Below are 27,757 nucleotides of genomic sequence, written 5' to 3'. Positions count from 1 at the left end.
TCATGGTTTCTATTGGCTTTCTCCAAAACCGTTGACAATAAGACGTATGTTTATATCATTTTTTTTTCTTTATAATCGCCCATATTATCATCTCTGAACTTAGAGCCCTTTCCTCCGGAATTTTATTTATTTTATTGGATTATTTTACGATGCTGTATCAACATCTCAGGTTATTTAGCGTCTGAATGAAATGAAAGTGATAATGCCGGTGAAATGAGTCCGGGGTCCACCACCGAAAGTTACCCAGCATTTGCTCGTATTGGGTTGAGGGAAAAACCCGGAAAAAACCTCAACCAGGTAACTTGCCCCGACCGGGATTCGAACCGGGGCCACCTGGTCCTCCGGAATTACTCTGTATGTAACACAGTAAGATAGAGGAAGGGGTGCAGAGATGCAGGGTAGTAGGGAGAAATACTTAGTGTGGTGTGATCTATTTAGGAATAGTGTACGAATGAGTCTGAACATTGCAGCCTGTGTCACTCACGCCCTGAATGCTGGAGGCATCGCCTGAGAGCCGCGCGCAGAGAGCACCTGAGCTGTTGGCTTTGTCGTCGAACCAGGCAATCTCCTGTTTCACCATGGCTTCGAACAGCTCACCTCGGAGTCGCATGGTCAGTTTCTCTCCAGCTATCCCAAACGTCCAGATCTGGAAGAAACGGGCAGGATGAAACCACACTGGTACATGCAAATATATGACTAGTTGCAGGAAATGGGACCTAAATTCGGATTTTTCATGTTTTTGTTTTTTGTGATTTCAAAAAAAAGATTAAATACTGAGCATTTAAAAAAAAAATTCATGGTTCTAGGTGCTATAGTTTTAATACATTACTTATTGATATGGGACATGTCATATTTACAAGCTAATAATTAATTACGTAATATACATAAAAGTAATAACTATAATTAAATGCAACACAAATACAAATAATGTTGATATTACATTATGTACTTTTCGAGAAAAATGCAATTAAAGTCTTCTTGTTTTCTTAGCAATTATAAGAAAGATTTAGGTATTTAAGAAGCACTGTGTAAAAATTCGTCCTAGTTTAGTATGTAAAAAAAGCCTACAGGTAGCGCAAGATTTCGAAACATAGAAATACAGTTTTTACACTGCAAATTCGTTATTTTCTTCTCCTGTAAAATTTCCTTTCACGACTTTAGGTTCCTTTTCGCGCAACAGGTCACATTATATAGCATCTTTATCTCGCAATCCATTCACAATGAAAATTAAACATAACCGTAACATAAACACAGAAGTTTGCGCCCAGGCTACCAAATGGGATCATTCACAATGATTCACATAAGCATTGACATAAACATTACCGTAAGACGTTAACATGAAAGTTTGCAAACTCCAAACTTTCATGGTTATGCTTACGTGATTTGCAAACAGAACACAATCGTGGAGCGCTGAAGTATACGACAGAATATGAGGAAATGACGTCGTTGTTATGTTTCCATGGTTACCAAGTATGTTTGCGGTTATGTTTATGTTCCCATCGTGAATGATGGTATGACTTCTTGATTTTACCGTAACGTTTATATTCTTAAGTTAACCCTTACGTTATTTTTAATTTTCATTGTGAATGAGCCTTAGCATTCATATTTTAACTGAAACATCAGTTTCGTATAAAAGTAGAATCAGGTAGGTGGAAATTGGTGTGAGAAATATTGCCAAGGAAGCTGTAACATGTAATAAGAGGAATTACACTAAAAGTGTTTTATAAGTCTGCTGAGTAATATCCTAGTCACGATTGATGATATTACAGAAATTACGGGTGAATTTACTGGTGTTATTGTTTCAGCATTTTTTAAGGGTTGAAAAGAGTTCCAAGGAACAGGAAAATTAACCACGTCAAGGCAATAGAAAGTGACATCTTGCGGAGAAATATATTAGCTATTACGTGCTTTTGTTTACCTCTGCTTTTCAGTAAGAGTTCAGGAGAATAAATATTCGCATGTAGTCAGTGCTTGAAACAACACACGACAAACGTAAGATACGTTAAACAAATCCTCGATTGGAGAGAAATAAGACTCACTTTTCTGCCGAAAATCGAATCTGAGACCATTAAATTGTAGCTAGAAACTCTACCAGTATATGTTCAAAGTGAATATTGTAGTCTGCATGCACAAATATTCGAGTTGTAGTCATCATTTCAGTTCACCATAAAGTACAATGTACAAGCACCACTTCGCACAGTTATTTACTGCTAAAAATAAAAAAATGCAGGTCCACTAGTGAAGTGAGCCCCTCAGTTTATAGATGTAGACCTTCGTTTATCAGCGATGATGGTTCTGAGTGAAATTGCCAAAAGAAATGTTTGTGGTCCTGTGAAAATTAATTTTTATTAATATACTACCGGTATTTATTTATTATTTTTTTGCAAACCCAAATGTTGATTTTTAAATGATACAGTCATTCATTGCCTACAATTTCGTTTTTGGTTTGTTGAACTACATTCAGGGAAAAGTTGAGACGGTGTCGGGTGGAGTTCCCGGGTAGCTCAGTTGGCAGAGCGCTGGTATGTTCAACCAGAGGTCCTGGGATTGATACCCAGCCCCGGAACAATTTTTCCCTTGAAATTATTCAAATCTGCTTTACAGGGAGCTTTACCCGAAAGACTAGATTTACATTCACTCGTTCCGGAGATATAACCCCTAATAAGTACTGTAGTACCACACCCATTTCTGGAAGTTTCCGCCATTTTGTTGTTGCGTAATGTTAGCACGATCTAGTACCCGCGGAGATCTTTCAAATCATATACAACTTGTCCCCACTGTCTCTTGTTTCGACCATAAAACTGTGGTAACAAGATTTCGTCATGCTCTCCAGCCATATGACCTGAACAATAAGACGTAGGCTAATTCTTTGCAAAAAATGTGTAATGACTTACTTGTAGAAATGTGGAAAATCCAACAGCTATTCCAGCAATAACGAAATATAAGCTGTACTCGTCGGTTTCATCACGCACCTGTTGGTCAGTAGGTAGACTCATCGCCTGTAATAAAAGGTGTGAAATCATGAGTATCTGCAGACAGTGATCGTTGTTTCATTTACCAACATGTATGCCTCATATTGTTTGTTTACATGCTATTACAGGTACTATATTATTTGTATTGTATAATACATTTTCTTCCTCTAAATTAATTGTTTATGCAAACTCATGTATAGTAGCAGTTAATGTTTTTTTAGTTGGTTATTTAACGATGCTATATCAACTAGGTCATATAGCGTCGATGGGATTGGTGATAGCGAGATTGTATTTGGTGAGATGAGATCGAGAATTCGCATAGATTACCTGACGTTCGCCATACAGTTGGGAAAAACCTTAGAAAAAGCATAACCAGGTAATCAGCCCAAGCGGGAATCGAACCTGCGCCCTAGCAGAACTCCAGATCGAGCAGATAGTATTCTGTTGCTTTGTCTACAAATAAGGAATTATGGCGCTCTCTTGATTTACTATCGCCTGCACTTGGTTTCGATTGGTTTCCTCCAAATCGTTGGAACATGACATATGTTTATATAATGTTCTTCCTACAGAAGACAAAGCCCTGCAGTATATATTGACTACACCCCAACTCTGGCTACTAGCAACAGGCATCTATAATGAACACCGATCAAAATACCCCTCATTTATCGTGAAAAACAACAACTGAATATACTACAGTGGACTATAGTGGACTTCATGTTGATAGATAGATAGATGAATTTAATGTCATCCAGCGATTTACAGCCATAGACAACGTCAGAGTGTGTATATATATATATATATATATATATATATATATATTACATGGCTACTACAATATGAATAAATGTAAGAATAAAAAAAAGAAATATACAATGACCAGATAATCACAAAAATAGGTTAAAAGTTTTAAAAGTAATAGTATAAAATCAGGTTAAAATGTACAGATTTGTACAGATTTGTCAATTACATGAGGTTAAAACAAGTATATCTAAAACGTAATATTACAAAAATCATTGACACTGTAGATTGGGTTTGCCCTCAAAGTCCTTCTCACCATCCTTCTGAAAGTGAAATATGACGTGTTTCTTATATGCAATGGTAAAGAATTATAAAGTTTATAAGATATGGAAATAAAACTATTGCTTGTAGTACTACATTTGTACTTGGTGAAATATATGTCAAGTCTGGAACGGGTAGAATAATTATGAATGGATGAACAAGTAGGAAGATTATGCACATTACACTTAACATACAGAAGGCAATCGAGAATAAACATTGACGGCAACGTAAGTATTCCTAGTTGTGCAAAAAGTAGTTTACAATGAGTTCTAGAAGAGACAACACAAATAATTCTCACTGCTCTCTTTTGAAGAATAAACAACTTAGAAACCGAAGTATGGTTGCCCCACAAAAGCGTCCCGTAACTTAAGTGACTGTAAATATGGGCATAATAATGTTGTCGGCAAAGAGCTGGATACATTAAGAAGCTTGATTGATTGATTCCTTCAGAATTGCCCATACTATCACCCCTCAAAATATGGCCCTTTCCTTCTGAATCATCATGTATTTCTCTCTCCTCAAATATTCGTAAGGTAGCACACAAAACAGGAGCAGAAAAAAAGAATAAGAAGGCTGTAGTGATCAGAGACATGAACAGATAAATTGACAGGAAATCATCACATTGATTGTAGTGCAGGGTGCTGGTACTTACTTCTATGATATCGCTGAACAGGAATGCAAAAACTGGCATAGCACAGCCCATGACGAGGCTGCTGACACTACCGATGAGGATGTAGGGCCATTCTGGCTGGTTCTTCTTGATGATCGTAAACATGGACACAGGCGGAGGCTCGGAAATGCTGTCATCCTGTAAGATGGCGCTGTCGTCTACGTGCTGGTGCTGTCCTGAGATGGAAGACGTCCTGCTCTCCACACTCACAAGCCTGGACAATTTGCGACTCTCATCTGCAGAGGAAACACAAGTCAGAGGCGTGTGTGACTCAAAAACAAAATGAGTATGGCTAATCCAGCATACAGGCATTCCCTTTGAGTTGGTACTGTAAGTTGTTGTTGTTTTCTAATGCCAGGCGTTTGACAATAAAGTCATTTGACCTCTTGCACTCCAATATTTTTCAAAGATATTATCATGGCCAGCCACTGAAGCACAGATTTTGAGATGTTCCGAATCCATTTCTTGGTTTGAATTGCACAATGGGCAGTTAGGGGACTGATATATTCCAATTCTATGCTAAATTCTATACCAAAAGTTGCATATGCTTATTGAGTGTGATATTGTGTTAAGGAGTGAGATGGGTGAAATTTTGGTGATTTTTAGGAAAAAAATAGCATTTTATTATTATTATTATTATTATTATTATTATTATTATTATTATTATTATTATTATTATTAATTTCATAAAAGCTTTTGATAGAGTTGATAGAAATAAACTTTTAGAGATTTTACGCTATGATAATGTGCCAAACCAAATCATTCTCTCCATTTATAATTTATATCAACAAAATGAAATTGCCATAAGAACTGAACGCGGAACTACTAGCTGGACTTCCATCAACCAAGGTGTTAGACAAGGGTGCGGTCTTTCCCCTCTGTTGTTTATTATATATATGAACCATATTTTATACATTTGGAGGCAAAGTCATCATGCTGGAATTCAAATTAATCGAAACACAGTTCTCGATACACTAATGTTTGCCGACGATCAGGTTATTATCGCTCTAACAGAGGAAGCTTTACAAAGAGCCATTTATAATTTGCAAATAATCGCCTCAGATTTCAATATGGAAATCTCAAAAGAGAAAAGGAAAGTCATGGCATTTTCGGGAGAGAACCCAATTCCAAGTAAGATCATGATAAATAATACTTTAATTGAACGTGTTAATTCATTTAACTATTTAGGTTATAACCTCTCTTACATCACTGATGAAGATATGTCAAACAAAATATCTAAATTTATAAAAATCACTGGCATAATTAACACCGTCTTCAAATCATCCCATGTTCAGAAACATACAAGGCTAAAGGTATATAAAACACTAGCTCGACCAGTCCTCACTTACGGTAGCGAGGCATGGACAATCAGAAAAGCTGATGAGCAAAGGCTGACGACAGCGGAAATGAGGTTCATGAGACGAACAGCGGGATGCTCTTTGCTGGAACACCGTAAAAATGTGGACATATTGCGGGAACTCAAAATGGATCCTATAGTTAATTTTGTTCAACAATATCGACTTCAGTGGAAAAAACATGTCGAAAGGATGGATCGCACTAGATGGCCTAAACAGATCCTTACTTATGTACCAAGAGGAAAGAGGAAATTGGGAAGACCACGAAAGCGCTGGCATGAGACCGTAACAGATCCTGTAGGGTCTAATACGTGAAGGATATGATGATGATGATGATGATGACGATTATTATTATTATTATTATTATTATTATTACTTTCTTTTTTTTTTTTGTGAAAATGAATCGGCAATCTCTTATGTATATATTGAGCATGTTTCAGTGCTCTGCAGCCTTGGAAGCATAAAAAGTACTGGTACGCCTTGCATTCTTGAATTTGAATCCCATGCAAATTGTACAAGCTGTTTTCCTACCCTTTTTTATTTCAACACATTTCGCCTTGTTCAAAGTGTAAAGTCCTTACAATTTTTATGCCAGGAACATGACATTTTTACTGCATGTTCTACATACTATGGTTAACGAAACTGAATATTCTTTTTATGAATAAATGCTTTCGAAATTAATATATATTCAATAGATACTAAAAATGTAAATTCTGAAATTGCATATTTATAGAGCCTATATTTTTTTTTAAATTTTCTTTCCATTTATACATATAAATTAAAAATTTTGGATACTAGTGCTTAGTTATTTTCTAATCATATCAGAGATACCGTACAGAAAGTCATGCATGAAACTTAAATTTTGTAAGAGGAGATGAATTTTGAAAATATGCACCCACACAGGAAACAAGAGGCGCCAACACCAACAACGACCAATTCTGAAGATGACCAAAAATAGGTCGAAACATGTTAACAAGGTACGTTAAAATTTAACACAAGAAAGACTTATCATACATATTCCGAAGAAAGAAGAAATTGAAGAGAAAAGGTAGGAGGGCAAAGGAAAAGAGAAGAGGACAATAATTAAGGAGACAAGAATAGATGGGAATGAGAAGAAACACGAAGGTAGAGGGGAAATAATAGGAAAGAGGATAAATGACAATATAAAGAGACTGGCTAGATGGGAAACAATGAGGCTGAGTACTGACCTACGAATTCGTCCTTGTCATCAACGACGTTGAGCTGCTGGGCAGTGACCAGTTTGTGGTAATGGCCCTCCAGCTCCATAAGCTGGTCGTGTGTGCCCATCTCCACGACCTTCCCCTCTGACAGCGCCACTATCTTGTCTGCTGTCCTGATAGTGGATAAACGGTGGGCCACGATCACAGTGGTTCGACCTTTGCTTGCCTGCCAACAGATCGAAGCAAGAACTGTTATTGTATTGTATTGTTTGTATTGTATTTATTAACATTCTATGGTATTCATACATGCTTACAGCTAGAATATGGAACAAGTCAAAAAACTTAATACTATTATAAAGTCTTAATTTATAGTCACAGTCTAGATGAAATATATACAGACGAGATTTACAATATAGTCTACTAGTACAACACAAAGTTTTAGTATCATTTTCATGAAGTGTTACTGAATGTCATGAATTCACTTACAGAATAGAAGGTGTGAGAAATTAGGTACCGGTACTTCTTCAATTTGGCTCGAAATAATTTTATGTTTTGAGTTTCATTTTTTATATCGATAGGGAGGCTTATTAAAAATTTTTACTGCCATATAACGCACTCCTTTTTGATAGCACGATAGACTTGCCGATGGAGTATGAAAGTCATTTTTTTGACGTGTATTTATGCTATGAACTGTTGAATTAGTTACAAAGTTTTCACGATTACATACGAGGAAGATTATTAATGAAAAGATATACTGACAAGCCATTGGCATTATTTGTAGTTTTTTTTAAATAGTCCTACACGATTCCCTAGATTTGGCACCTACAATTCTTCTAATTACTCTTTTTTGTAATAGAAATATATTGTTACTATCTGTGGAATTTCCCCAGAATATTATTCCAAAACTCATTACCGAGTGGAAGTATGCAAAGTATATTGTTGTTTTTAAGGTATTGATATTTACTATCTTTTGCATAGATCGAATAGCAAAACAAGCTGAATTTAGTTTGGGGGTAATTTCTTTAATATGATTTTTCCAATTTAACACATTATCGATTTTTAAGCCAAGAAATTTGGTTGTTGTTGTTTCTAATAGGGATTTATTATTAATTATTGCGCTAGAAATTTGCGACGTTGAATTTGGACAGGATTTAAATTGAATTGTGTTAGTTTTGTTACAATTTAATACCAATTTATTGACTGAGAACCAGTCACATATTTTGAAGAGAATTTCCTCTGTTGAAGATTGGAATGTGTTGGAGTTATTGGCTGTAATTACTATACTTGGGTCATCTGCAAATAATATGGGATGACCTACATCTTTTATTAAGGGGGGCAAGATCATTTATAAACACTAGAAAAAGTAGGGGACCTAATATTGATCCTTGAAGATCAATAAGTCACTCGAGACAAGATGCTGCATCAGATTCTTTTGGAATACTCCCGAGGCTTCAAAAATAAAAGGTTTTATCATGAGTTCATTTTGGAATAGTATTATCATTTCTTGCTGACCATGTAGGCAGGTGCAGACACTGGACTGATCTCCACAGTATTGTTGGTTACTTAGAAGCTCACTATAACTTGTAGGATTTCTATTGAATATTCGTTTTATTAAATAACAAAACAATATTAAAAGTGACTGAATTGTATCAATAGCTGCCTCATGTGAATTTGTAAAAATTTAGTTACATACAGTGGAACTTCGACTATCTATCTCATTAATTATTTCTACTGAACTGTTACTTTCTTCTAAATGACGGGAATTAAACTATTTAAACCAATATTATAAATTGGCTATTCTGTAGGACCAAAATTAATCTTTACATAGAATATTATTAAAACAAATCATTCCAAAAATAAAACATGGCCACATAAAAATATCTTCCTTTTATGTTTAACTTTAAATAACATTATACATATATTATAAGAAATATCAACATTATCGAATTTCTTCAATTCAGTAAATAATTATTAAATTGATTATATTTCTTACAGAGCTTAAGCTTAATAAATATGTAAAATTCAATAAAAATCGAAGGAGATATCAGATAATACTCAGCACTAAGATATATGGACAAAGCCACCGGCGTGGCTCAGTCGGTTAAGGCGCTTGCCTGCCGGTCTGAAGTTGCGTTCGGGCGCGGGTTCGATCCCCGCTTGGGCTGATTACCTGGTTGGGTTTTTTCCGAGGTTTTCCCCAACCGTAATGTGAATGCAAGGTAATCTATGGCGAATCCTCGGCCTCATCTCGCCAAATATCATCTCGCTATCACCAATCTCATCGACGCTAAATAACCTAGTAGTTGATACAGCGTCGTTAAATAACTAACTAAAATAAAAATATATGGACCATATGCAGAGACTAAGAGGAAGGCAGAAATAGAATAGATTAGAGAATGCAAAGTTTTCAGTGAAATTCCTATCCTTGGGCTGAAAACTATGAATGAAAAAACACAGAGTCGTATGTTTTCATGGTACACTACCTTTGCATATCGATTTTTATGTTCAGATTAACAGCTGATACGTTCCTAAATGCCTCCATCACGAGGACAGTGGGCCCACGAAGCGAAATGCACTTGGAATTGTGACTGAATGCTCAAGATTGTACGAATATTAGTCATTCAGGAGAAAATGTGTTAGTACATGATTAGTATAATTTCAACATGAAATTGAATAACTTAGAAAGCATATTGTAATATTCAAATAGTCAATGTTATCTATACTAATAATAAATCTGTAGCCGAAATTTTTCTGGTAATTTTCGATTTTCCAAAAATAATTGGTCCTAACATATATAATTAACCACTCTGAAACCGAAAATCGCTTTTTTGAAATTTTTGTTTGTATGTCTGTCTATGTTTGTTACCTTTTCACGCGATAATGGCTGAACCGATTTCGATGAAAATTGGAATATTAATTAAGTTCGTTGTAACTTAGATTATAGGCTATATGGCATTCAAAATACATTATTTAAAAGGGCGGTTATAAGGGGGCCTGAATTAAATAAATCGAAATATCTCGCTTGTTATTGATTTTTGTGAAATATGTTACATAACAAAAGTTTCTTTAAAAATGATTTCTGATAAGTTTTATTCTCTGAAAAATTTTGATAGGACTGATATTTAATGAGATAAATGAGTTTTAAAATTAAAATAACTGCCATCTAAGGCGGTGTATTGAAATAAAAAACAAATGACTTCGTCTATAAGGGGCCTTGGACACAACAATCGAAAGCTATGAAACATAGCCTACAGACAATGTTTCTGTGTTTGTATGAAGCTAAATTAACCGATTTGCATAAATAATTATTATTTCATCATTGGAAAGTGTAGTTTCTCTGGATGGACATAATGCTATAATGTTATTACAGTAACTTGTGAGTGAATTGAGGACAGGTAAGATTAAAATAGCTTCTTATGCACAGAAAACTTGATAGGTTATTCTGTATATTCATTTCCTGTATTTCTTATAATAATGTTTATGAACATATTCATTTTTATCTCAGAGAATTAACGAACAACGAGAGTGTATTGATTTAGTATGCAGTAATAGTACGTTAGCTTAGCAATCCATTATTTTATAATTCAAATTTTAACTATGCTCAATTGAATCGTTAAAATACATAAAATACATATACAATAAATGCAATGCAAAAAAATTGGGTAATGAGCCAAGCAGATTATGTTGCGCTGTTGTAAAAGTTGTTCCTCCTGAGATTCAAGAGCTCCCACAACAAATTAAAAACCTTATAATTCGAGTACATCCGTTATCAACACACTTTTTCATAACATAATATAATATAAACATAATAATAAATCTGTAGCCAAATATTTTTCTGTTAATTTTCGCTTTTCCAAAAATAATTGGTAATAACAATTAAGAAACATGTTAAAGGAATTGTCATTGCACCAAATGAGTGGTCTCTGGATCAAAATGATCGCATTTTAATATTTTAAATACAATTTAAATTAAGTAACATATTATACGATTTATCCTTCTATCAAACACGAATGTTCCCTGGATGAAATGTCCTATTTTAATTATGTAATTACTTTATATTTATTTCTAACACGTGCAGCGGAGCGCACGGGTACGGCTAGTGATATAATATAATATAATATAATATAATATAATATAATATAATATTGTTTTATTAATTCAGTCTACATGACATATCAAATACAAAAAGTCAATGACACTTATCTATGTAAGTGATCATTATGTTCTATACAGTAGATTTTAACATCACGGCATATTGAAATTCTCTATATATCTTTTAATATATTTCAGATTGATTTCACCATACCTAGTTTGAACCATTGAGACAAGATTAGCAGAAAACATCTAATTAACAATTATGAAGTTTAAATGAGGAATAAAACGTTATTAGCAAGTTCACAGTTTTATAATTTATATATAACATAGCAGTGCAGCCACAGTTACCTCAGTATTATGCATAAATTTTATATCTTTTCATTATTTTAGATAAAATTACTACAAGCCAATTTTAAATAGTTTGTTCTATTATTAAATTGTAGTATTTCATCATTTCCATAATAGAGACTAAATGTATAAGATATTGCATGTAAAGCCTGATGATGCCCGAAGGGCGAAAACGTTCGCTGTCCAATTTATATTTGTATAGAACATAATGTTCACTTACATAGATAAGTGCCATTGACTTTTTGTATTTGATATGTCATGTAGACTGAATTAATAAAACAATATAATATTATATTATATTATATCATGAAATTGAATGGTATTAAATAGCGAACAACAATCACTAGGAATGATGACAGTAAAAGATGACAATAATAAAAGCTCCACTGTATCGCACAACTTTTTGGCATTAATATTAAATACTGTACCTTTTGCATAGCATATGGGAAATAAAAGTTTCTCTTCTTAATTGTTCATAAATGATTTTATTTATATATGGCTTTTCAATGATAAAAGAAAATGAAATATAACCAAAATAATTTGGTAACATGCTAACGAAATCACCATGAAATGCGTGAAGTGTATGTATAATGAGAAAGTGTGCTTCATTGTCGTATACATTGGGAACAGGGAAACTGATCTGAACGCCTAAACCTTTCTATATTCTTATAAAGAAAAGCGACGAAAAACTCAATGAAACATGGCTAATTCCTTATATTGAATCCTGGATGAAAGAAACCAGAACTGTTATCCATGGAAGCTACCATGTGGCCAGAGTGAGTTCAGGACACATGCTATTTCTGAAAACTCACCTTGTCGAGTGCACGCTGGACTTTGGCCTCACTTGTCGTATCGAGAGCAGACGTAGCCTCGTCGAGCAGTAAGATGGCGGGCTTGCGGACCAGGGCACGTGCAATTGCGATTCTTTGTTTTTGCCCACCAGACAGTTGGGCACCTCTTTCACCCACCAACGTGTTGTATCCCTGCAACATGCGATGTGGGAAATCTTACATCTGAATTCGATGCAGAATTCTATTTTCATATAATTTTACCATACAGATTCTTAAAACGTATTACAGACATTTTTACCTAAAGTAAAGAAATTACATGAAACCAATTTTGAATAAATAGTTTTCTTTTTGTTTTCTCAAATGAAGATCCTTATTTTTCTAGTAAAATTACTGAAATATAATATAATGCTCATCTTACCTGTAGGAATTGACTTTATAGATACTGAATATGAACAAAATCTGTTTAATAATAATTTGTGAGAAATTCTTGTACGCAGACAGATAGAAAGACATATGGTGCAAACAAATGGTATGTCAAAAGTGTTCAGAAAGTTATGAATAAGAACTCTGTCCCTATCCCCATTCTTCCCACGCAATGAAAAAAAATAGAGACCTTAGTACATTTAGACAACATAGTTCTCACACTGCAACAAAGAATATTCATTGTCGAGCAAGATATTAGGACGATGAAAGAGTAATGGAATGGAGAAAAATTCTCTCCGGCACTGGGATTTGAACCCGGGTTTTCAGCTCTACGTGCTGATGCTTTATCCACTAAGCCACACCGGATACCCATCCCGGTGTCTCAGTTTAAGTTCCAACTCTTGGGTTCCCTCTAGTGGCCGCCCTCTGCACTACGTCATAGATGTCTATGAACGTAGGACTGAAATCCACACATGTGCTGAGATGCACTTGTTATGAGTGACTAGTTGGCCGGGATCCGACGGAATAAGCGCCGTCTTAAATCACGAAGTGATTTACGCGCATATCATATATATTATTTTGATGTACCGAAGTACATATGATATTTCCATGCAGATATTCTGCGACATCATACGATGAAAGAGTAATGGAACGGACAAAAATTCTCTCCTGCACCGGGATTTGAACCCGGGTTTTCAGCTCTACGTGCTGATGTTTTATCCACTAAGCCACACCGGATACCCATCCTGGTGTCGGACAGATTCGTCTCAGTTTAAGTTCCAACTCTTGAGTTCCCTCTAGTGGCTGCCCTCTGCACTTACGTCATAGATGTCTATGAACGTAGGACTGAAGTCCACACATGTGCTGATGTGCACTCGTTATGAGTGACTAGTTGGCCGGGATCTGACGGAATATGTGCCGTCTTAAATCACGAAGTGAGATTTATGCATATCATATATATTATTTTAATGTATCGACGTACATATGATATTTCCATGCAGATATTCTGCGTCATCATATGATGAAAGAGTAATGGAACGGAGAAAAATTCTCTTTCATCGTATGATGACTCAGAATATCTGCATGGAGATATCATATGTACTTCGGTACATTAAAATAAAAAAATAATATATAAGATATTAGTAGTTAAAGTTATGAAACAGCACATCGCTGGCAAAAGTCCAGAGAACTAAAATTTTCAGGAACTCAACAAAACTGTTCTGCGTAGAATTTGCTTGGCATATGAACGAAAGTATGATTAGTCAAATTATCTCAAAATCATTATTTCTCATAATACTTCTTGTACTTCTCTTAACAACAGTAAGTTTCTGTCTTCTGTCTGGAAAAACTGTAATTTGCGAAAAGAAACCACAGACTTAGACGACTTTGGGTTAAGTTCTATAGTGAGTAAATTTCAATGTTATCACAGTCTCACTCCTGCATGAACAAGCTTCATTTATCCACATTGATGCTGGATACAAACCTGAGGCAACTTGGATATGAAGTCATGTGCGTTGGCTTCCATAGCAGCTGCCTCGATGTCTACCTGAGTGGCCCCTTCAAGTCCGTAGCGGATGTTCTCGGCGATGGTTGTGTTGAAGAGTACGGGCTCCTGCCCCACCACACCGATGTGCATCCTCAGCCATGCTACATTGAGCTCCTTCACGTCGTTGCCATCCATCAACACCTGTCACAATGGCGAAAATGTAATCATTTCTGAGAAAAAAGACACTGAAGTTTCCTCATGCATAAACTGCAGTACTCTTGCATAACTTAATATTTCAGTAAAGGAGTCGGATATTTCACAATTGAAATTTGAAACACTGACTTCTATTAGAATCCGTCCCAAAATGCAGCTTCAAATCTCGAGTCTAACTTGCTACAGACCTATGCTAATGAAAGTGTGAGAAACTTAAAAGTTATAGAATATTTTGCGCTTGCTCTATCACTAAACCATTCTTTTATTTCTTTTTCTTATTCATGTAATTCGGAACTTTCTGGCACTCTTAATCTGATACTGATTTGCTTTGATGATAATTTTATAACATTTAAAATGTTGTACTCTTCAAGGATTGAAATATGACTCAGTTATGAGTGCAGGTTTTCTGCTCACCTGTCCTTCCCTCGTGTCATAGAACCTCTGGATGAGCTGTATACATGTAGACTTCCCGCAACCAGAGCTCCCAACAATGGCCACTTTCTCTCCACGGTTGATGTCTAAGTTTAAGCCTTGTAGAATCTGAAAATAAATATGAACTTTCAGAAATATACGAGGAGTTACTCTAAGAAGTTCACTGATACAGAGGAGAAGTCACGTCATTGTGGAATGGAATAACATTGCACTGTACACCGTTTGAAGATTATGGTAACACTTTCATATTATTAATACTTGATACGTTATAATCACTCAATGAGAGAACCCCTCATTTTATGACATACATCAACACAATAGTCAAATTCTTGCCATACTCTCTCCATCATGTCTCTGTTTATGAATATATTCCAGCAATAATTATTATACCTTGGTATAGAAGTGGCATATAAACTATATTCTTAACATACCCCAAAGAAAGAACCTACATGTTGTCAAGTCTGGTGACCTGGGAGGCTAACAGCGATAGGTCAGATCAGTGGCGGTAGCACATCCATTCCAGTAATGTGATAGATGATTAATTCAGAAATTTCTACGAAATAACCTTTGTTACTATACCATTGTTGCTGAATTTGATTTTATAAGCTGTAGAACGCAAAACTATTTATGTTGTAGAGTTTCAGTTTTCCAACAGTGTCTCCTATGGCAACAGAAATAATATGTTTTCCGAAACTTAAAACTTGAAACTTTGAATGTTTGACTATCAAATGACGTGTACCATGCAGTAAAAAATATCTTGATTAAAGTATTAACGAATGCGTGTATTGTTGTTATCAACCAAATTAAGTGGTTTATTATTACTATTATTATTATTATTATTATTATTATTATTATTATTATTATTATTATTATTATTATTATTTGACTGAAGAAGGAATAAGTTCCACAATTTTTCCTAACAGTCTGGTTTTCCCGTAATTTACCAAATTTCCTCATATTTCCCGGTTTTTTAGATGGGTGGACTTCCTGTTTTGAAAGTGTGCAACACACTCCCTGGGACATCACAACCTTCAATTAAGGATCTCGTAATGTTTTGACTAGATAACAATTGCACGCCAGAATAAAGAATTGTGGTCTAATGACCTTTAATTGATGTGTTCATAATTCCAGTTTATATTTTCCCGGACTTAAAATCTCTTTAAATTTACACATGAAGACAGCCATATTAATACATTTTTGTCCAATTAATGCAAATAATATTAATTAAAAAATACATATTTAGTTTTGAAATATTATATCCCATTGTAAAACGCCTTCTTAATACAAGAAAGCTCAAAGAAAACATGGAGACAAAAGTATGAAAACCATTATTTTAAAGGATAAAATTTTTCGTATTAAAATAGTATGTTATATTCTGAAATTTGTTATCAGACCATCTGTATGTCGAAATAGTTTGTTTCTTATAGGTACTGCTATCTCAGATTTTAAATGTTTGACTCACAGCCTGACTGGTTAATGATAAATGCTTACCTTGACATCAGGCCTTGTCGGATATTCAAAGTGAACGTTCCTGAATGATATGTTGCCATTCATCTCTTTCGGACGTTTTCCATCATTAGACCAGCTGTTGATGGGAGAAATGCGGTCGATGACAGAGTAAACCTTTGCTCCAGCACCCCTGGCTATGGAGAATGCTTCGATATAAGGGGACGACATTCCGAAGTTCATGGACCCCATCATAACACCAAAGAACACCTATGACACAAGTGGTGAAATACATGTTACACTTCTTATTTTATTTTCACTTATTCATAGAGCTTCAGGTGTATGTGTGTCTGTGTGTATCTGTGTGTATCTTATCTCTAAGGTGATTGAATCAAATCCATGGATGAGTAATCATTGCATCTGCTGCCAGATTCATCAGCATATTACAGTAACAGTTAAGTTTAGTTCGTATACGTTCAGTGAATGATATGATATAGATTTTTTTTTCTTCATTTTTCTGGTACTACAGTCCATGAAGGACTCTGGGCTCTCTACAGGTTTCGCCCAGTCTTTCTTGTTCACTGCACACCTCCTCTATTTCCTTATTCCCAGCATCTGCACATCTTCTCTAACATCATCCATCCAGTAGCGGCTGGTGGTCAAAATAATGAGTGTGCTAAAATCTCTATATCGGCCTACTGTATACACTTATATGTATTTATCTTAATTTGAGACTTGCCTAGTGACGAAATATGAAGTCCATACGACATTCCTTCCTACTGCAGAACTAGTCAATTACCCTGGAGTTAAACCCTTCTTCTTGGACATCATACTCTTTTCTCTTGACAGTATTGCAAGAGCAGTGAGGCGATCCTGGGACTTAGTGTTCCTTAAAAACGTTTTTATGCGTTTAAAGAAAGAAAAACATCTTTCTGGCTCAGCAGTGGTTATTGGTGTTGTAACCGAAATATTTAACAACTTCGTTACTTTACAGAATGGATCCTGTGAATTGTTGGAGGCTATGTTATGTATTGTAACAATTGAACAGCTCCATCTACTTTTCAGAAGTCGGGTCTTCCATATAGAACTCCAAGTTGTGTCTTTAACACTCTTTTGTTCAGTACAGTATAGCTGTTGACAGCAACTTCAAGTTCGCGTTCAGGAAAATTATGCGAAAAATTGTCAAAAAATTTGCTGTTTAACAACTTTGTTGCGTCTAGGTAGGTTAAAGACTGAAACGATAAGTAGTTTCCTGAATTATACTGTCACATAATTCTTTGGCTTCAATTTTCTAGACTGACTGATTCAGGAGGAACCTCAAAAACCAGGTAGATGGCAGCAGCGGTCAGACACTTGAATTACCAAACACATTGTACATAGTTCCGAGTTCTTCCACAAACAAGCATTCTTTCGTTACGCTTTACTTTTGTAATCTCCAAGCTGTGTTGTGCTGAAGCTGACTACAGCACTTCCCCGCGTAAAAATAGCCAATCAGAGCAGTGATTTCAGCTTCGCACATGCGCATTAATTGTCTACATTCTCATGTAGAGTTTTGAATAGCACATTGTACCCCCTGAGGTACCAAAGAGCTAAGAGCGAAGACTAAACACTCTATAACGCGTCATGAACATAACCACGGGAAATTGTCAAATGGCAGATCAGATACTATGGTGGTATGGCAAATACATTATTTGAGCAAAAATTATCATTGTGCCGTAGCACTGTAGCACATAAGGACGGGCCGCCCCTGCATCCATCCACTTCTTCCTGGATCGACCTCGTTTCCTCCTACCTGCTGGGTGTCGATCAAACATCTTCTTGGGAACTCTCTCCTCTTCCATTCTCACAACATGACCCAAGTAGTACAATCACTCTTCTTTCCTTTCGCTACCAGGTCTATTTCGCGATAGTCTTCATACAGTTCCTGATTATATCTGATACGCCACTCCCTCTCACAGATTACCCCAAAAATCTTCCGTATCACCTTTCTCTCCCATACTCGAAGCCTATTTTTATCTTGTTTATTAAGTGTCCACGTCCCACAGCCGTAGAACACCACCGGTCGAATTATGATGCGGTACACAGTTAGTTTAAGCCTTCTTGAGGGCCTGGATGATTTAAATGACTTGTTAAAGGCATAATAACACCTATTACCTGCTGCCATTCGGTGATAGATTATTGCAAAGAGGAATAGAAAGTTCCTGATGAAATCTACTAGAATATGAGTTTGGGTCCCTAGCAGTGTCTGTCATTTGCCCTCTATCTGAAATTTAGCTCTTTTTCAAATACAATATTTTATTCGCGATCGTTTAATAATGTTTATTTCTTAAAATAAAGGGTGCGGCAAAAAATCCTCCCTAATTTAAAGTTTAAATAAAAAACAGGTGGCTCAAAATAAGGAAACTTTATTAATATGAATGGTATCTTAACAGTGGAAATTTTTCATTTTTTGAATAACATGTCTCTCAAGTGGTGTCCTTCACTATCAATGCATTGTTGAATGCGACTTAGGAAATTCTGCATCACTCTAACTAGCATTTCTTGAGAATAAGACCAATTTCTTCCTGTATTGCATTTCTTAGGTCTGGCAAAGTCCTCGGCCGATGTTTGAACACCTCAGCCTTAAGAAGCCCCCATAGAAAAAAATCGCAGGGTGCCAGGTCTGGTGATCGTGCTTCATAACTAAAAAGAACCACAGCATCTTCAGTATCTGCATTACATATTTTCACTTATCGGGATGCGTGAATCATCAAAATTTCCGGTATTGGAGTGGACAGAACCCTCGTGAACTTCATGAAAAACCTCTACATAACGACTGTGTTACTGTATGGTGCACGGTTGCAAGAGTTGGGATACTTGGTCCTTACTTTTTTGAAGAGGATGGCGCTACTGTGACAGTAAACTCTCAGCGGTACACTTTTATGATCAACAATTTTTTTGGCACCAAGACTCAATGCGCTGCAGATTGACCAGGTATGGTTTCAGCAGGACGGAGCCACCTCTCACTCGGCTCAGATTTCTCTCCAAGTCCTGAGACAAATGTTTCCTGGACGCTTAATTTCTTCACGTGGCGACGTCCCCTGGCCAGCACGATCACCAGACCTTGCACCCTGCAATGTTTTTCTCTCGGGACATCTTAAGGCTGAGGTGTTCAAACATCGGCCGAGGACTTTGCCAGACCTAAGAAATGCAATACAGGAAGAAATTGGTCTTATTCCTCAAGAAATGCTAGTTAGAGTGATTCGTAATTTCCGAAGTTGCATTCAAGAATGCATTGATAGTGAAGAACACCACTTGAGAGACACGTTATTCAAAAAATGATAAATTCCCACTGTTAAGACACCATTCGTATTAATAAAGTTTCCTTATTTTGATACATCTGTTTTTTTTTTAACTTTAAATTAGGGAGAATGTTTTACCGCACCCTTCAGTTCATTCATTGAACTCACAGTTCCATAGTCGGAACATGGCACCCCTATAGCAGAGGTTTCAATACCAACGAGAAATTTAGTGATACTTACTTGCCTACAGGGGACAGAGGGACAAGTGGTAAGCTCATCACCTTAAATACTACCTACTATGCAACTAAGGTATTACTAGGACGCGAGAGAAATGTAGTCTAGAGGCTATAATTTAGGCTTGGATATCTTTAACATGCCGGAAAACTCTGACAAGGGACACAAAGCTTAAAGTCCCTCTTGGAGGGCTTGCATCCTGAAAAATCCATCAACCCCAGCAGTAGTTGAAGTCGCAACCCTTGGATCTGGAGGAACGTGCTTTATCCCTAAACCACTAGTAATTTATAATAATTTTTAAATAAAAGTTCCATCATTCAATGTAGGCTAGACCTTGGAATCCTTAGATCATAGTAGATCATTGATTGCCATACCAACATAATAATATTTAGATATTTAGGCCTATAAGTGATATAGGCCTAACTGCAAGTCAAAAATATTAAATATTTCGCTGAAATGAGTGATTCTGAAGGAAGTTTCCTTCAGATATTGAAGCAGTTTCAACTGTTATTTCATCCATTTTACCATAAAAATCGAGAGTTAAGTATGAATTGGCATATGAGCGCTTAGTGAAATGATGCGAAGATAAGAAAGTAGGTAATACTACAAATGAGAACATTTTATTGGCTTATTTTGAGTATTTATCTAAAATTCTTATAAACTTTCGTCAGTGTATGTTGCTGAGTGTGATGTCCATCAAAACAAACGCCAGGATCAATAAATACACAAATTTAATCGCATTTCTAAAAAGAAATGATGACGAATGTAGAGTTAAAAAACTAACATTTTTAGCCTACTAAACAAGAGGTTTGCAGATTTCTAAAAGACTGAAGATGGATTTTTATTGATGTCTTTTGCTAGTTCCTCCCAGTTGATAAATACCATTTTCATGCATTTCTTCTGAATTTCATCTTTCCATCTACTTCGAGGTCTTTCCAGTGGCCTTCTGTTGTTAAAGGTGTTCATATACATTTGTTTTACACTACTGCAGTCATCCATATGTATAACATGTCCTGCCCAATTTAATCTTCTGGTCCGTATTACATCTAAAATTGACGGTTGATTATAAAGTTTGTGAATATCATTATTATGTCGAATTTTCCATTGATTTTTATTGATAAAAATGATACTAATTATTGGATTAAGTGGTGCTTGTAGAAGAAAGGAGCTTATAATTTGGGTGGAAATAGTGAAAGACGAAGGTATATTGAGCAGGGGCGTATTTTGCGGGCTACCGGGGCTACCGGCGGTAGCCCAAGGAAATTACAAAAGAAAAAGTTTATAATATAACATAATGTAATAATTTTGTATTATTAGTTTTACCATAGTAATTAAAATTAAAGTAATTGTTAGATATATTTTGTGTAATAATAGGGTCAGCGGTAGCCCAAACCCTTTAACCAGTATACGCCCCTGATATTGAGAGTTGATTATCGAATTGATTGCGGTAATCAGTGTTGTTATTATGGTGAAGTGTGGACAAGTAGGTGTTATTAAACGATTGTGGATAAATTAATTTAATGACACTTAACACCGAATGACAGCTGCATTGTATTCACTTTAGAGTATACTATATTCTACATTTGCCTCGCCATCATATTATCCTCTATGAATAACATTTACATAGTACAAAGTACAGTATATGTTAAATAAAGAATCAATTTCAATATTGTTGCTGTTACTCACGGTAACCATTACGTCCGGCTTGTAGACTTGTTCCTCTTCCGGCTTATACCTGTCCTCCAGTACGAGTCCGATGCCATACCAGAATGCAAGAGCGTAACTGGCATAGATGAAGAACCAGAGCAAGCCAAATCCGAGACCAGAGAAGAATCCTCTTTTTACGTTGACAGCTTTCGCATACACAAGATTTTTTTTATACCTGAAATAAATAAAATATATTTATTTTCTTATGTCTGTTATTTAATGACACTATGTCAACTGCGAAATTATATGGCGTTGGTGTAATTTAATGTGATCGGAATTTTCGAATCTCAAAACGAGACAAACTAATACTACAGATCTAGTAGGCTCTAGAGATCTAGTAGGTTCTGAGGATGGTGTCAAGTAGCACCGAAACAACTGTAAGCCGCACATGCTTACGTAATTAACACGAATAAGATCGCCATTTAATCAATTATTAATACTACAACTTAGAAGAAAACTCCTTTTCCTAGTCGTGCAACATTCAGTACCAGAAATATAGGCCTAAATAAAATTCTACAATTAAAATAATATGCAAATAGCTTTGTCATCAATGTTAGAATCACCAGAAATGTTTGTAATGATGTCTACCTACAGATTTCAACATCATTCCATTTTGTGATTTTGTTCAGCAAGATTTTTTTTTTTTTGCAACGAAACTGGACTAATAGACATCCCAACACAGGATACCGGGATGGAAGGCTAAGAATGGAACTGTCCCGTTCAAAACGGGACATCTGGTCATATTAGGTAAAAGTAACAGGCCTTGGTTACATTTCGGGTGCCATCTGTTCAGATTTGATATGCAGAGCACGCTCTTGCTTCAACATTTTTTAAAATTATTTTTCTTGTATGATTATCACTTGAGAAGTGACTAGACAACAGAGGGTAGGGAACTAATTGTTCGCTAGAGGAATGTTTCACTGGCAGTCAGTAAACAAAGAGATAATAATATGGTTCACTCACTATTTCTGACTAGTCCTTCATAATGTGAGAAACGAATGGAGACTGCCACTGTTCCATGAACTGTTTGATGAACACGTGTACTAAATCTCAGATTTATATTAGGTTCGTTCCAACAAGCGGTTCATGGATCAGTTCATGTACGGTTCCTGTACCATCTTATGCGCATGCTCCAGTTGAGCATCTACTATGGGATTGAAACTGGACTGGACGCTGTTGGAACGCTTTCGCGGATCGTTATGTACTAAATCCAGAGATGCTGTAACTGTGATCATCTTTGCTAAGAACGGGATCCTTATTATTATCATTTCGCAGCTAATTCTAATTGCAGAAAATAGAATTTCGATCATTTTCTATTAAAACATGACAAAATGTATGGAAGGCAGGAATTTCGCTAATTCAATGTCGTGTACTCGGGGACTCTCGTCTAAAAATAGTTCTTTTTTTTTAATTATTAATTTATGTACGTTATTTATTATACTTTTAATCAAAGCTGCATGTTGAAATTGTAATTAACTATTTCAATACCCAAATAATTTCCATTCCCTTTCTTTTTGGTGAAAATTGAAATTAAATCTCTTAGTTTTATTATTCGTCTGCACTGTCACTTTTCATCGTAACCTCATTGATGTGAATAGTCGAGCATGTCTTTCTTCAGTATCCAGGAGACGTTGGTGAGCTTATGCGCATGCGCGTCTTGCGTACTCTTCCGTACATGCCTCAATCCGCGGACTATTTCTGACCATTCCGAACCCGTGTCAAAAGCTTGTTGGAACGCCCGACTGCAGTACATGTTTCTGGTTCAGGACTGGTTCGGATTGTGTTGGAATGCTTTTTCTGTACTGCGCATGCTCACGATGGTTACGGACGGTTCCTGACTGTTGTTGGAATGAACCTATTATGAAAACAAACATACCTCTCCACCTCCATCTCCTGGCCTCCAAATGCAACCACAGTCCTGATGGAGCTGAGGGCTTGTTCAGCAATAGCACCTGCTTTGCCATAAGCCACAAGTTCCTTCTTCGATAGCCTGGTAGAGACCTAAAAAGAAATTGAACGTTGATTATGTTTATACTCCGTCTTCTTAGTGTCTTCATTGTTTTTCTTGCAGCTTTCACCTTATTGGTTTGTAATGCAATGCTAAATTTGGTAGTCTTTTCTACTTCACTCAATTATTGTGGAGTTCAGCTATAATTTTTACCTCTAAATTTTACTTTTACTATTTATACCTTCATTGTATTCTCCACCTGACATAATTAGGAACATAAAATCCAGACGTTTGAGATGGGCAGGACATGTAGCACGTATGGGCGAATCCAGAAATGCATATAGAGTGTTAGTTGGGAGGCCAGAGGGAAAAAGACCTTTGGGGAGGCCGAGACGTAGATGGGAGGATAATATTAAAATGGATTTGAGGGAGGTGGGATATGATGGTAGAGACTGGATTAACCTTGCTCAGGATAGGGACCAATGGCGGGCTTACGTGAGGGCAGCAATGAACCTGCAGGTTCCTTAAAAGCCAGTAAGTAAGTAAGTATTGCTAATTCTGTCTTCCGTTTTACAACTCCCTGTTTTCGTTAGGAATGTCAACTAAATTTGTTTCTCCTTTAGGAAAGCACGAGTCAGTGTTATCAGCATATCTTTTCATTTAAATTTATGTATTTAAATTTATTTTTATTTCCTTCACTTGAAATACAAAAATCTTAGTAAATACTGAAAGAGAGTCTGATATTGTTTTAGGAGGAAAATTATTCTGAATGTTTGTGTTTTCTTTTTTGGTGAAAATCGAAGTTGTTTTTCAAGGTTCTCGGTGATAATTACAGGAATTTTATAATTTTTAAAGAGATTTTACTGTTTTATTAAAGAAAAATGATTCCTTAGCATTTTAAATAATTACGAAAGGTCTATATTGCATTTTTATTAAAGAGAAACGTTCTTTGAGCATAATAGATAATTAATCCACTCAATAGCGTGAACAGCCCATGAAGGACTAAGGTCGACCACCAGCTGCTGGTCTCACATCCACGTATTTCAGCAGAGGAGACTTGTCATCCAACCAGAAAGGGGATATCGTGTAGTTAGCACAATGATCCCCCCCCCCCCCCAGCCATTACAGCTGGTTTAGAAAATCGGATTTCTCTACTTATCATAGCTCCCGAAATTCATCATGATGCTGAGTGGGCACTGGTCTCATACACGGGCCAAAATTTGATGGGGAAAATTCCTTCCCTATGAATGCGCGTTCTGTAACGCGAGTCCTAGGTATGATGCCATAGATGCCATGTTATGGATAACAGATAATTACAAAATATAATTATTAATGCATGAAGTTGTGATACACATTATAAAACTTAAATTTTATGAAATCACAAGTTTAGTATTTCGCTAGCATTCTTCAGACTTATATATTGATAAATAACAGTAGTGAACATCATATTGAATTCGAATTGCAGTGAGAGGTATAGGTTTCTATCACACTCTCCTCGAACAGGAATTACGTTAGAAATTATCATTGTATCTTTTGTTTAGTTCTCTGACTGAAAAAGAATAGTACAGTCTTTCTTAGAAATTTAAAACTATCATAACATAACTCGAAATTCTGTTCGAGTTACCCATTCATTAATTAAATTTTCCTCTATAAAGTTTAATTTCTTGTCATGAAGTCCCATACTCCCAATATTCTTAACATTCAAGTAACATCCTAAAAATTCGTGTTATTTCATCGTCTGTAAAATGCAATATTTTAATTGAACTCTGAACAAATGTAATTCTCAGAAACTACCTCAAGACTTATGATAATTGAGAAAAAATTCGTTCCTGCACTGGCGATCGAACTCAGGACCTCCCAGCTTGGCGCGCTGGGTGCTCTTACCAACTGAGCTATCCCAGGATCGATCACCAGCGCCGGTCTGAACTCCTCTCTTTTTGTGTGTTATTGCCAAATCCATGCTTATGCAGAAGTACATTTTTATTAAATTACTTCGCTTACATAGGAGTGCATTTTTACTAAATTACTCTGTGGCCATTTTTATAACAGTTTTGTGTACTGTTTACACATATTTACATAATATACTTGTACGCAGGCGCTCAAAATATGTAGATGTGCTTCCAAAACAGTTTTGGTTAGTTACTTATTCTGGGGAAATTCCACAGATAGTAACAATATATTTCTATTACAAAAAAGAGTAATTAGAATAATAGTAGGTGCCAAATCTAGGGAATCGTGTAGGATTATTTAAAAAAAACTACAAATAATGCCCATGGCTTGTCAGTATATATTTTCATTAATAATCTTCCTCATATGTAATCGTGAAAACTTTGTAACTAATTCAACAGTTCATGGCATAAATACACGTCAAAAAAATGACTTTAATATTCCATCGGCAAGTCTATCGTGCTATCAAAAAGGAGTGCGTTATATGGCAGTAAAAATTTTTAATAGCCTCCCTATCGAAATAAAAAATGAAACTCAAAACATAAAATTATTTAGAGCCAAATTAAAGAAGTACCTAATTTCTCACGCCTTCTATTCTGTAAGTGAATTCATGATATTCAATAACACTTCATGAAATTGATACTAAAACTTTGTGTTGTACTAGTAGACTATATTGTAAATCTCGTCTGTATATATTTCATCTAGACTGTGACTATAAATTAAGACTTTATAATAGTGTTAAATTTTTTGACTTGTTTCATATTCTAGCTGTAAGCATGTATGAATACCATGGAATGTTAATAAATACAATACAATACAATACAATACAGTACTTTTAGAAGGAGACAGTTTTGTTGTTTACGGGAAAAACAGAATGGTTGAGCGATACTAATATCTTACCATTCCAACTAGTCCAACAGAAATCATGGTGACAGGAAATGAAGACAGACAGACAAGAGCGAGCAGCCATCCTTTGATGAAGGCCAAGATCAAGCTGCCTACAGCCGAGAACTGAAAATGCAGGAACTGGATCACTTTCTCTCCAATCCCATCCTCCAGTTTGGTTAAGTCTCTGTTAAACGAAAAAGAATAAAGCTATTATAAAACAAACATTGAAGTACACCTTGTAGTATCAGCTCGCTGTTTGTTAAATTCATAGTAAAAGTGAGTTTGTGCGCAGTGTGTATTAGTCAAAGTGCGTTGAACTACAAAGCCATTTCAGTGAGTTATAGTGTCCTAGTAATGAAGTCAGTCAATGTGAAGTGTTCAGAGAATGTGCAGGAAGTGTTGAAAATGTTAGTAGTGAAGAGTATGTATAGTAGTATAATATATTTCGTTGTATGCAGGTTTTTGAGTACATTATGCAGTTTGATAGGTGGGTGGATGGATAGATGGGTAAGTGTGTAGATACATGGGCGTGTGGTTGGATAGATGTGTCTTGGTAGGTGGATGGGTGGGTAAATGAGTGGGTGGATGGATTATTGGAACAACTCCACTTAGGCTATCTAAATATCGTAAATTTACATTACAAAACTTCCAGCTCTAATAATGTTCTGAAAGAAGCCATACTAGGGATTTTTATTGTCCTTACAAACCCTGAAATTTCTGACCAAATGGTATCGCTAGACCACCAAGGATCACTCAAGAAAAGTGACAGTAGCCCGAGAAAGCCTGCCTCAGTATTGCTGTCGTCCATCAAAAAGTCTCAATCTGTGACGTGGATGCTCTAGTCGTTTCGCTAATAAAATTGTAGGCCTACCTAATTTAGTTGAGTGGCATGAGACATTGGTGAGTTTATGCATCAACACTTACTCTGACATTCTGCTAGCAAATTCGCCAGTCTGTTGTACATCATACCAGGCGATGTCCTGGGACAGGGCAGATCTCAGATATAGGTCCCGAATTCGGTAAATCTGTAAACAACAATGCAATTAATATTTATCACAATATGGAGCACGTTTCTAGTTGTAGCAGTGGTGGTGGTGACGGGGACTTTTATTTATATACTATTTACTCATATTATTAATAGTATTAAAGCTTTCACCACAGCAAGTAGCCAATGATAGATTACCAAAATGATAGTAATTTAATAATTATTGTAATAATAATAATAATAATAATAATAATAATAATAATAATAATAATAATAATAATAATCTATACTAATAA

The 27,757-nt window shown here is 35.8% G+C and overlaps 2 protein-coding genes across 3 annotated transcripts in view; one reads left to right on the top strand and one right to left on the bottom strand.

Annotated features, from left to right (window-relative positions):
* Positions 1-27,757, bottom strand: part of Mdr50 (Multi drug resistance 50) — a 70,629-nt gene that overhangs the window by 21,106 nt on the left and 21,766 nt on the right. Inside the window, exons 5-16 of the mRNA XM_069827513.1 lie at positions 27,401-27,501; positions 26,489-26,660; positions 23,570-23,694; positions 21,673-21,868; positions 16,517-16,741; positions 15,008-15,133; positions 14,378-14,581; positions 12,493-12,663; positions 7,265-7,463; positions 4,684-4,937; positions 2,895-2,999; positions 485-646 (exon numbers count right to left, since the gene is read on the bottom strand). Of these exons, the coding sequence (XP_069683614.1) occupies positions 485-646; positions 2,895-2,999; positions 4,684-4,937; positions 7,265-7,463; positions 12,493-12,663; positions 14,378-14,581; positions 15,008-15,133; positions 16,517-16,741; positions 21,673-21,868; positions 23,570-23,694; positions 26,489-26,660; positions 27,401-27,501 (2,040 nt within the window). The remainder of the gene's footprint in view (positions 1-484; positions 647-2,894; positions 3,000-4,683; positions 4,938-7,264; positions 7,464-12,492; positions 12,664-14,377; positions 14,582-15,007; positions 15,134-16,516; positions 16,742-21,672; positions 21,869-23,569; positions 23,695-26,488; positions 26,661-27,400; positions 27,502-27,757) is intronic.
* The window catches only part of LOC138701015 (deleted in lung and esophageal cancer protein 1-like), a 168,793-nt gene continuing 141,584 nt past the window's right edge, over positions 549-27,757 (top strand). For both annotated transcript variants that reach the window (XM_069827511.1, XM_069827510.1), the window contains exon 1: positions 549-678. The gene's annotated coding sequence lies outside the window, so the exon portion shown is untranslated. The remainder of the gene's footprint in view (positions 679-27,757) is intronic.

This window comes from Periplaneta americana, chromosome 6, assembly GCF_040183065.1.
Source record: "Periplaneta americana isolate PAMFEO1 chromosome 6, P.americana_PAMFEO1_priV1, whole genome shotgun sequence".
Taxonomy (NCBI): domain Eukaryota; kingdom Metazoa; phylum Arthropoda; class Insecta; order Blattodea; family Blattidae; genus Periplaneta; species Periplaneta americana.
This window is presented reverse-complemented; position numbering and strand designations above follow the sequence as displayed.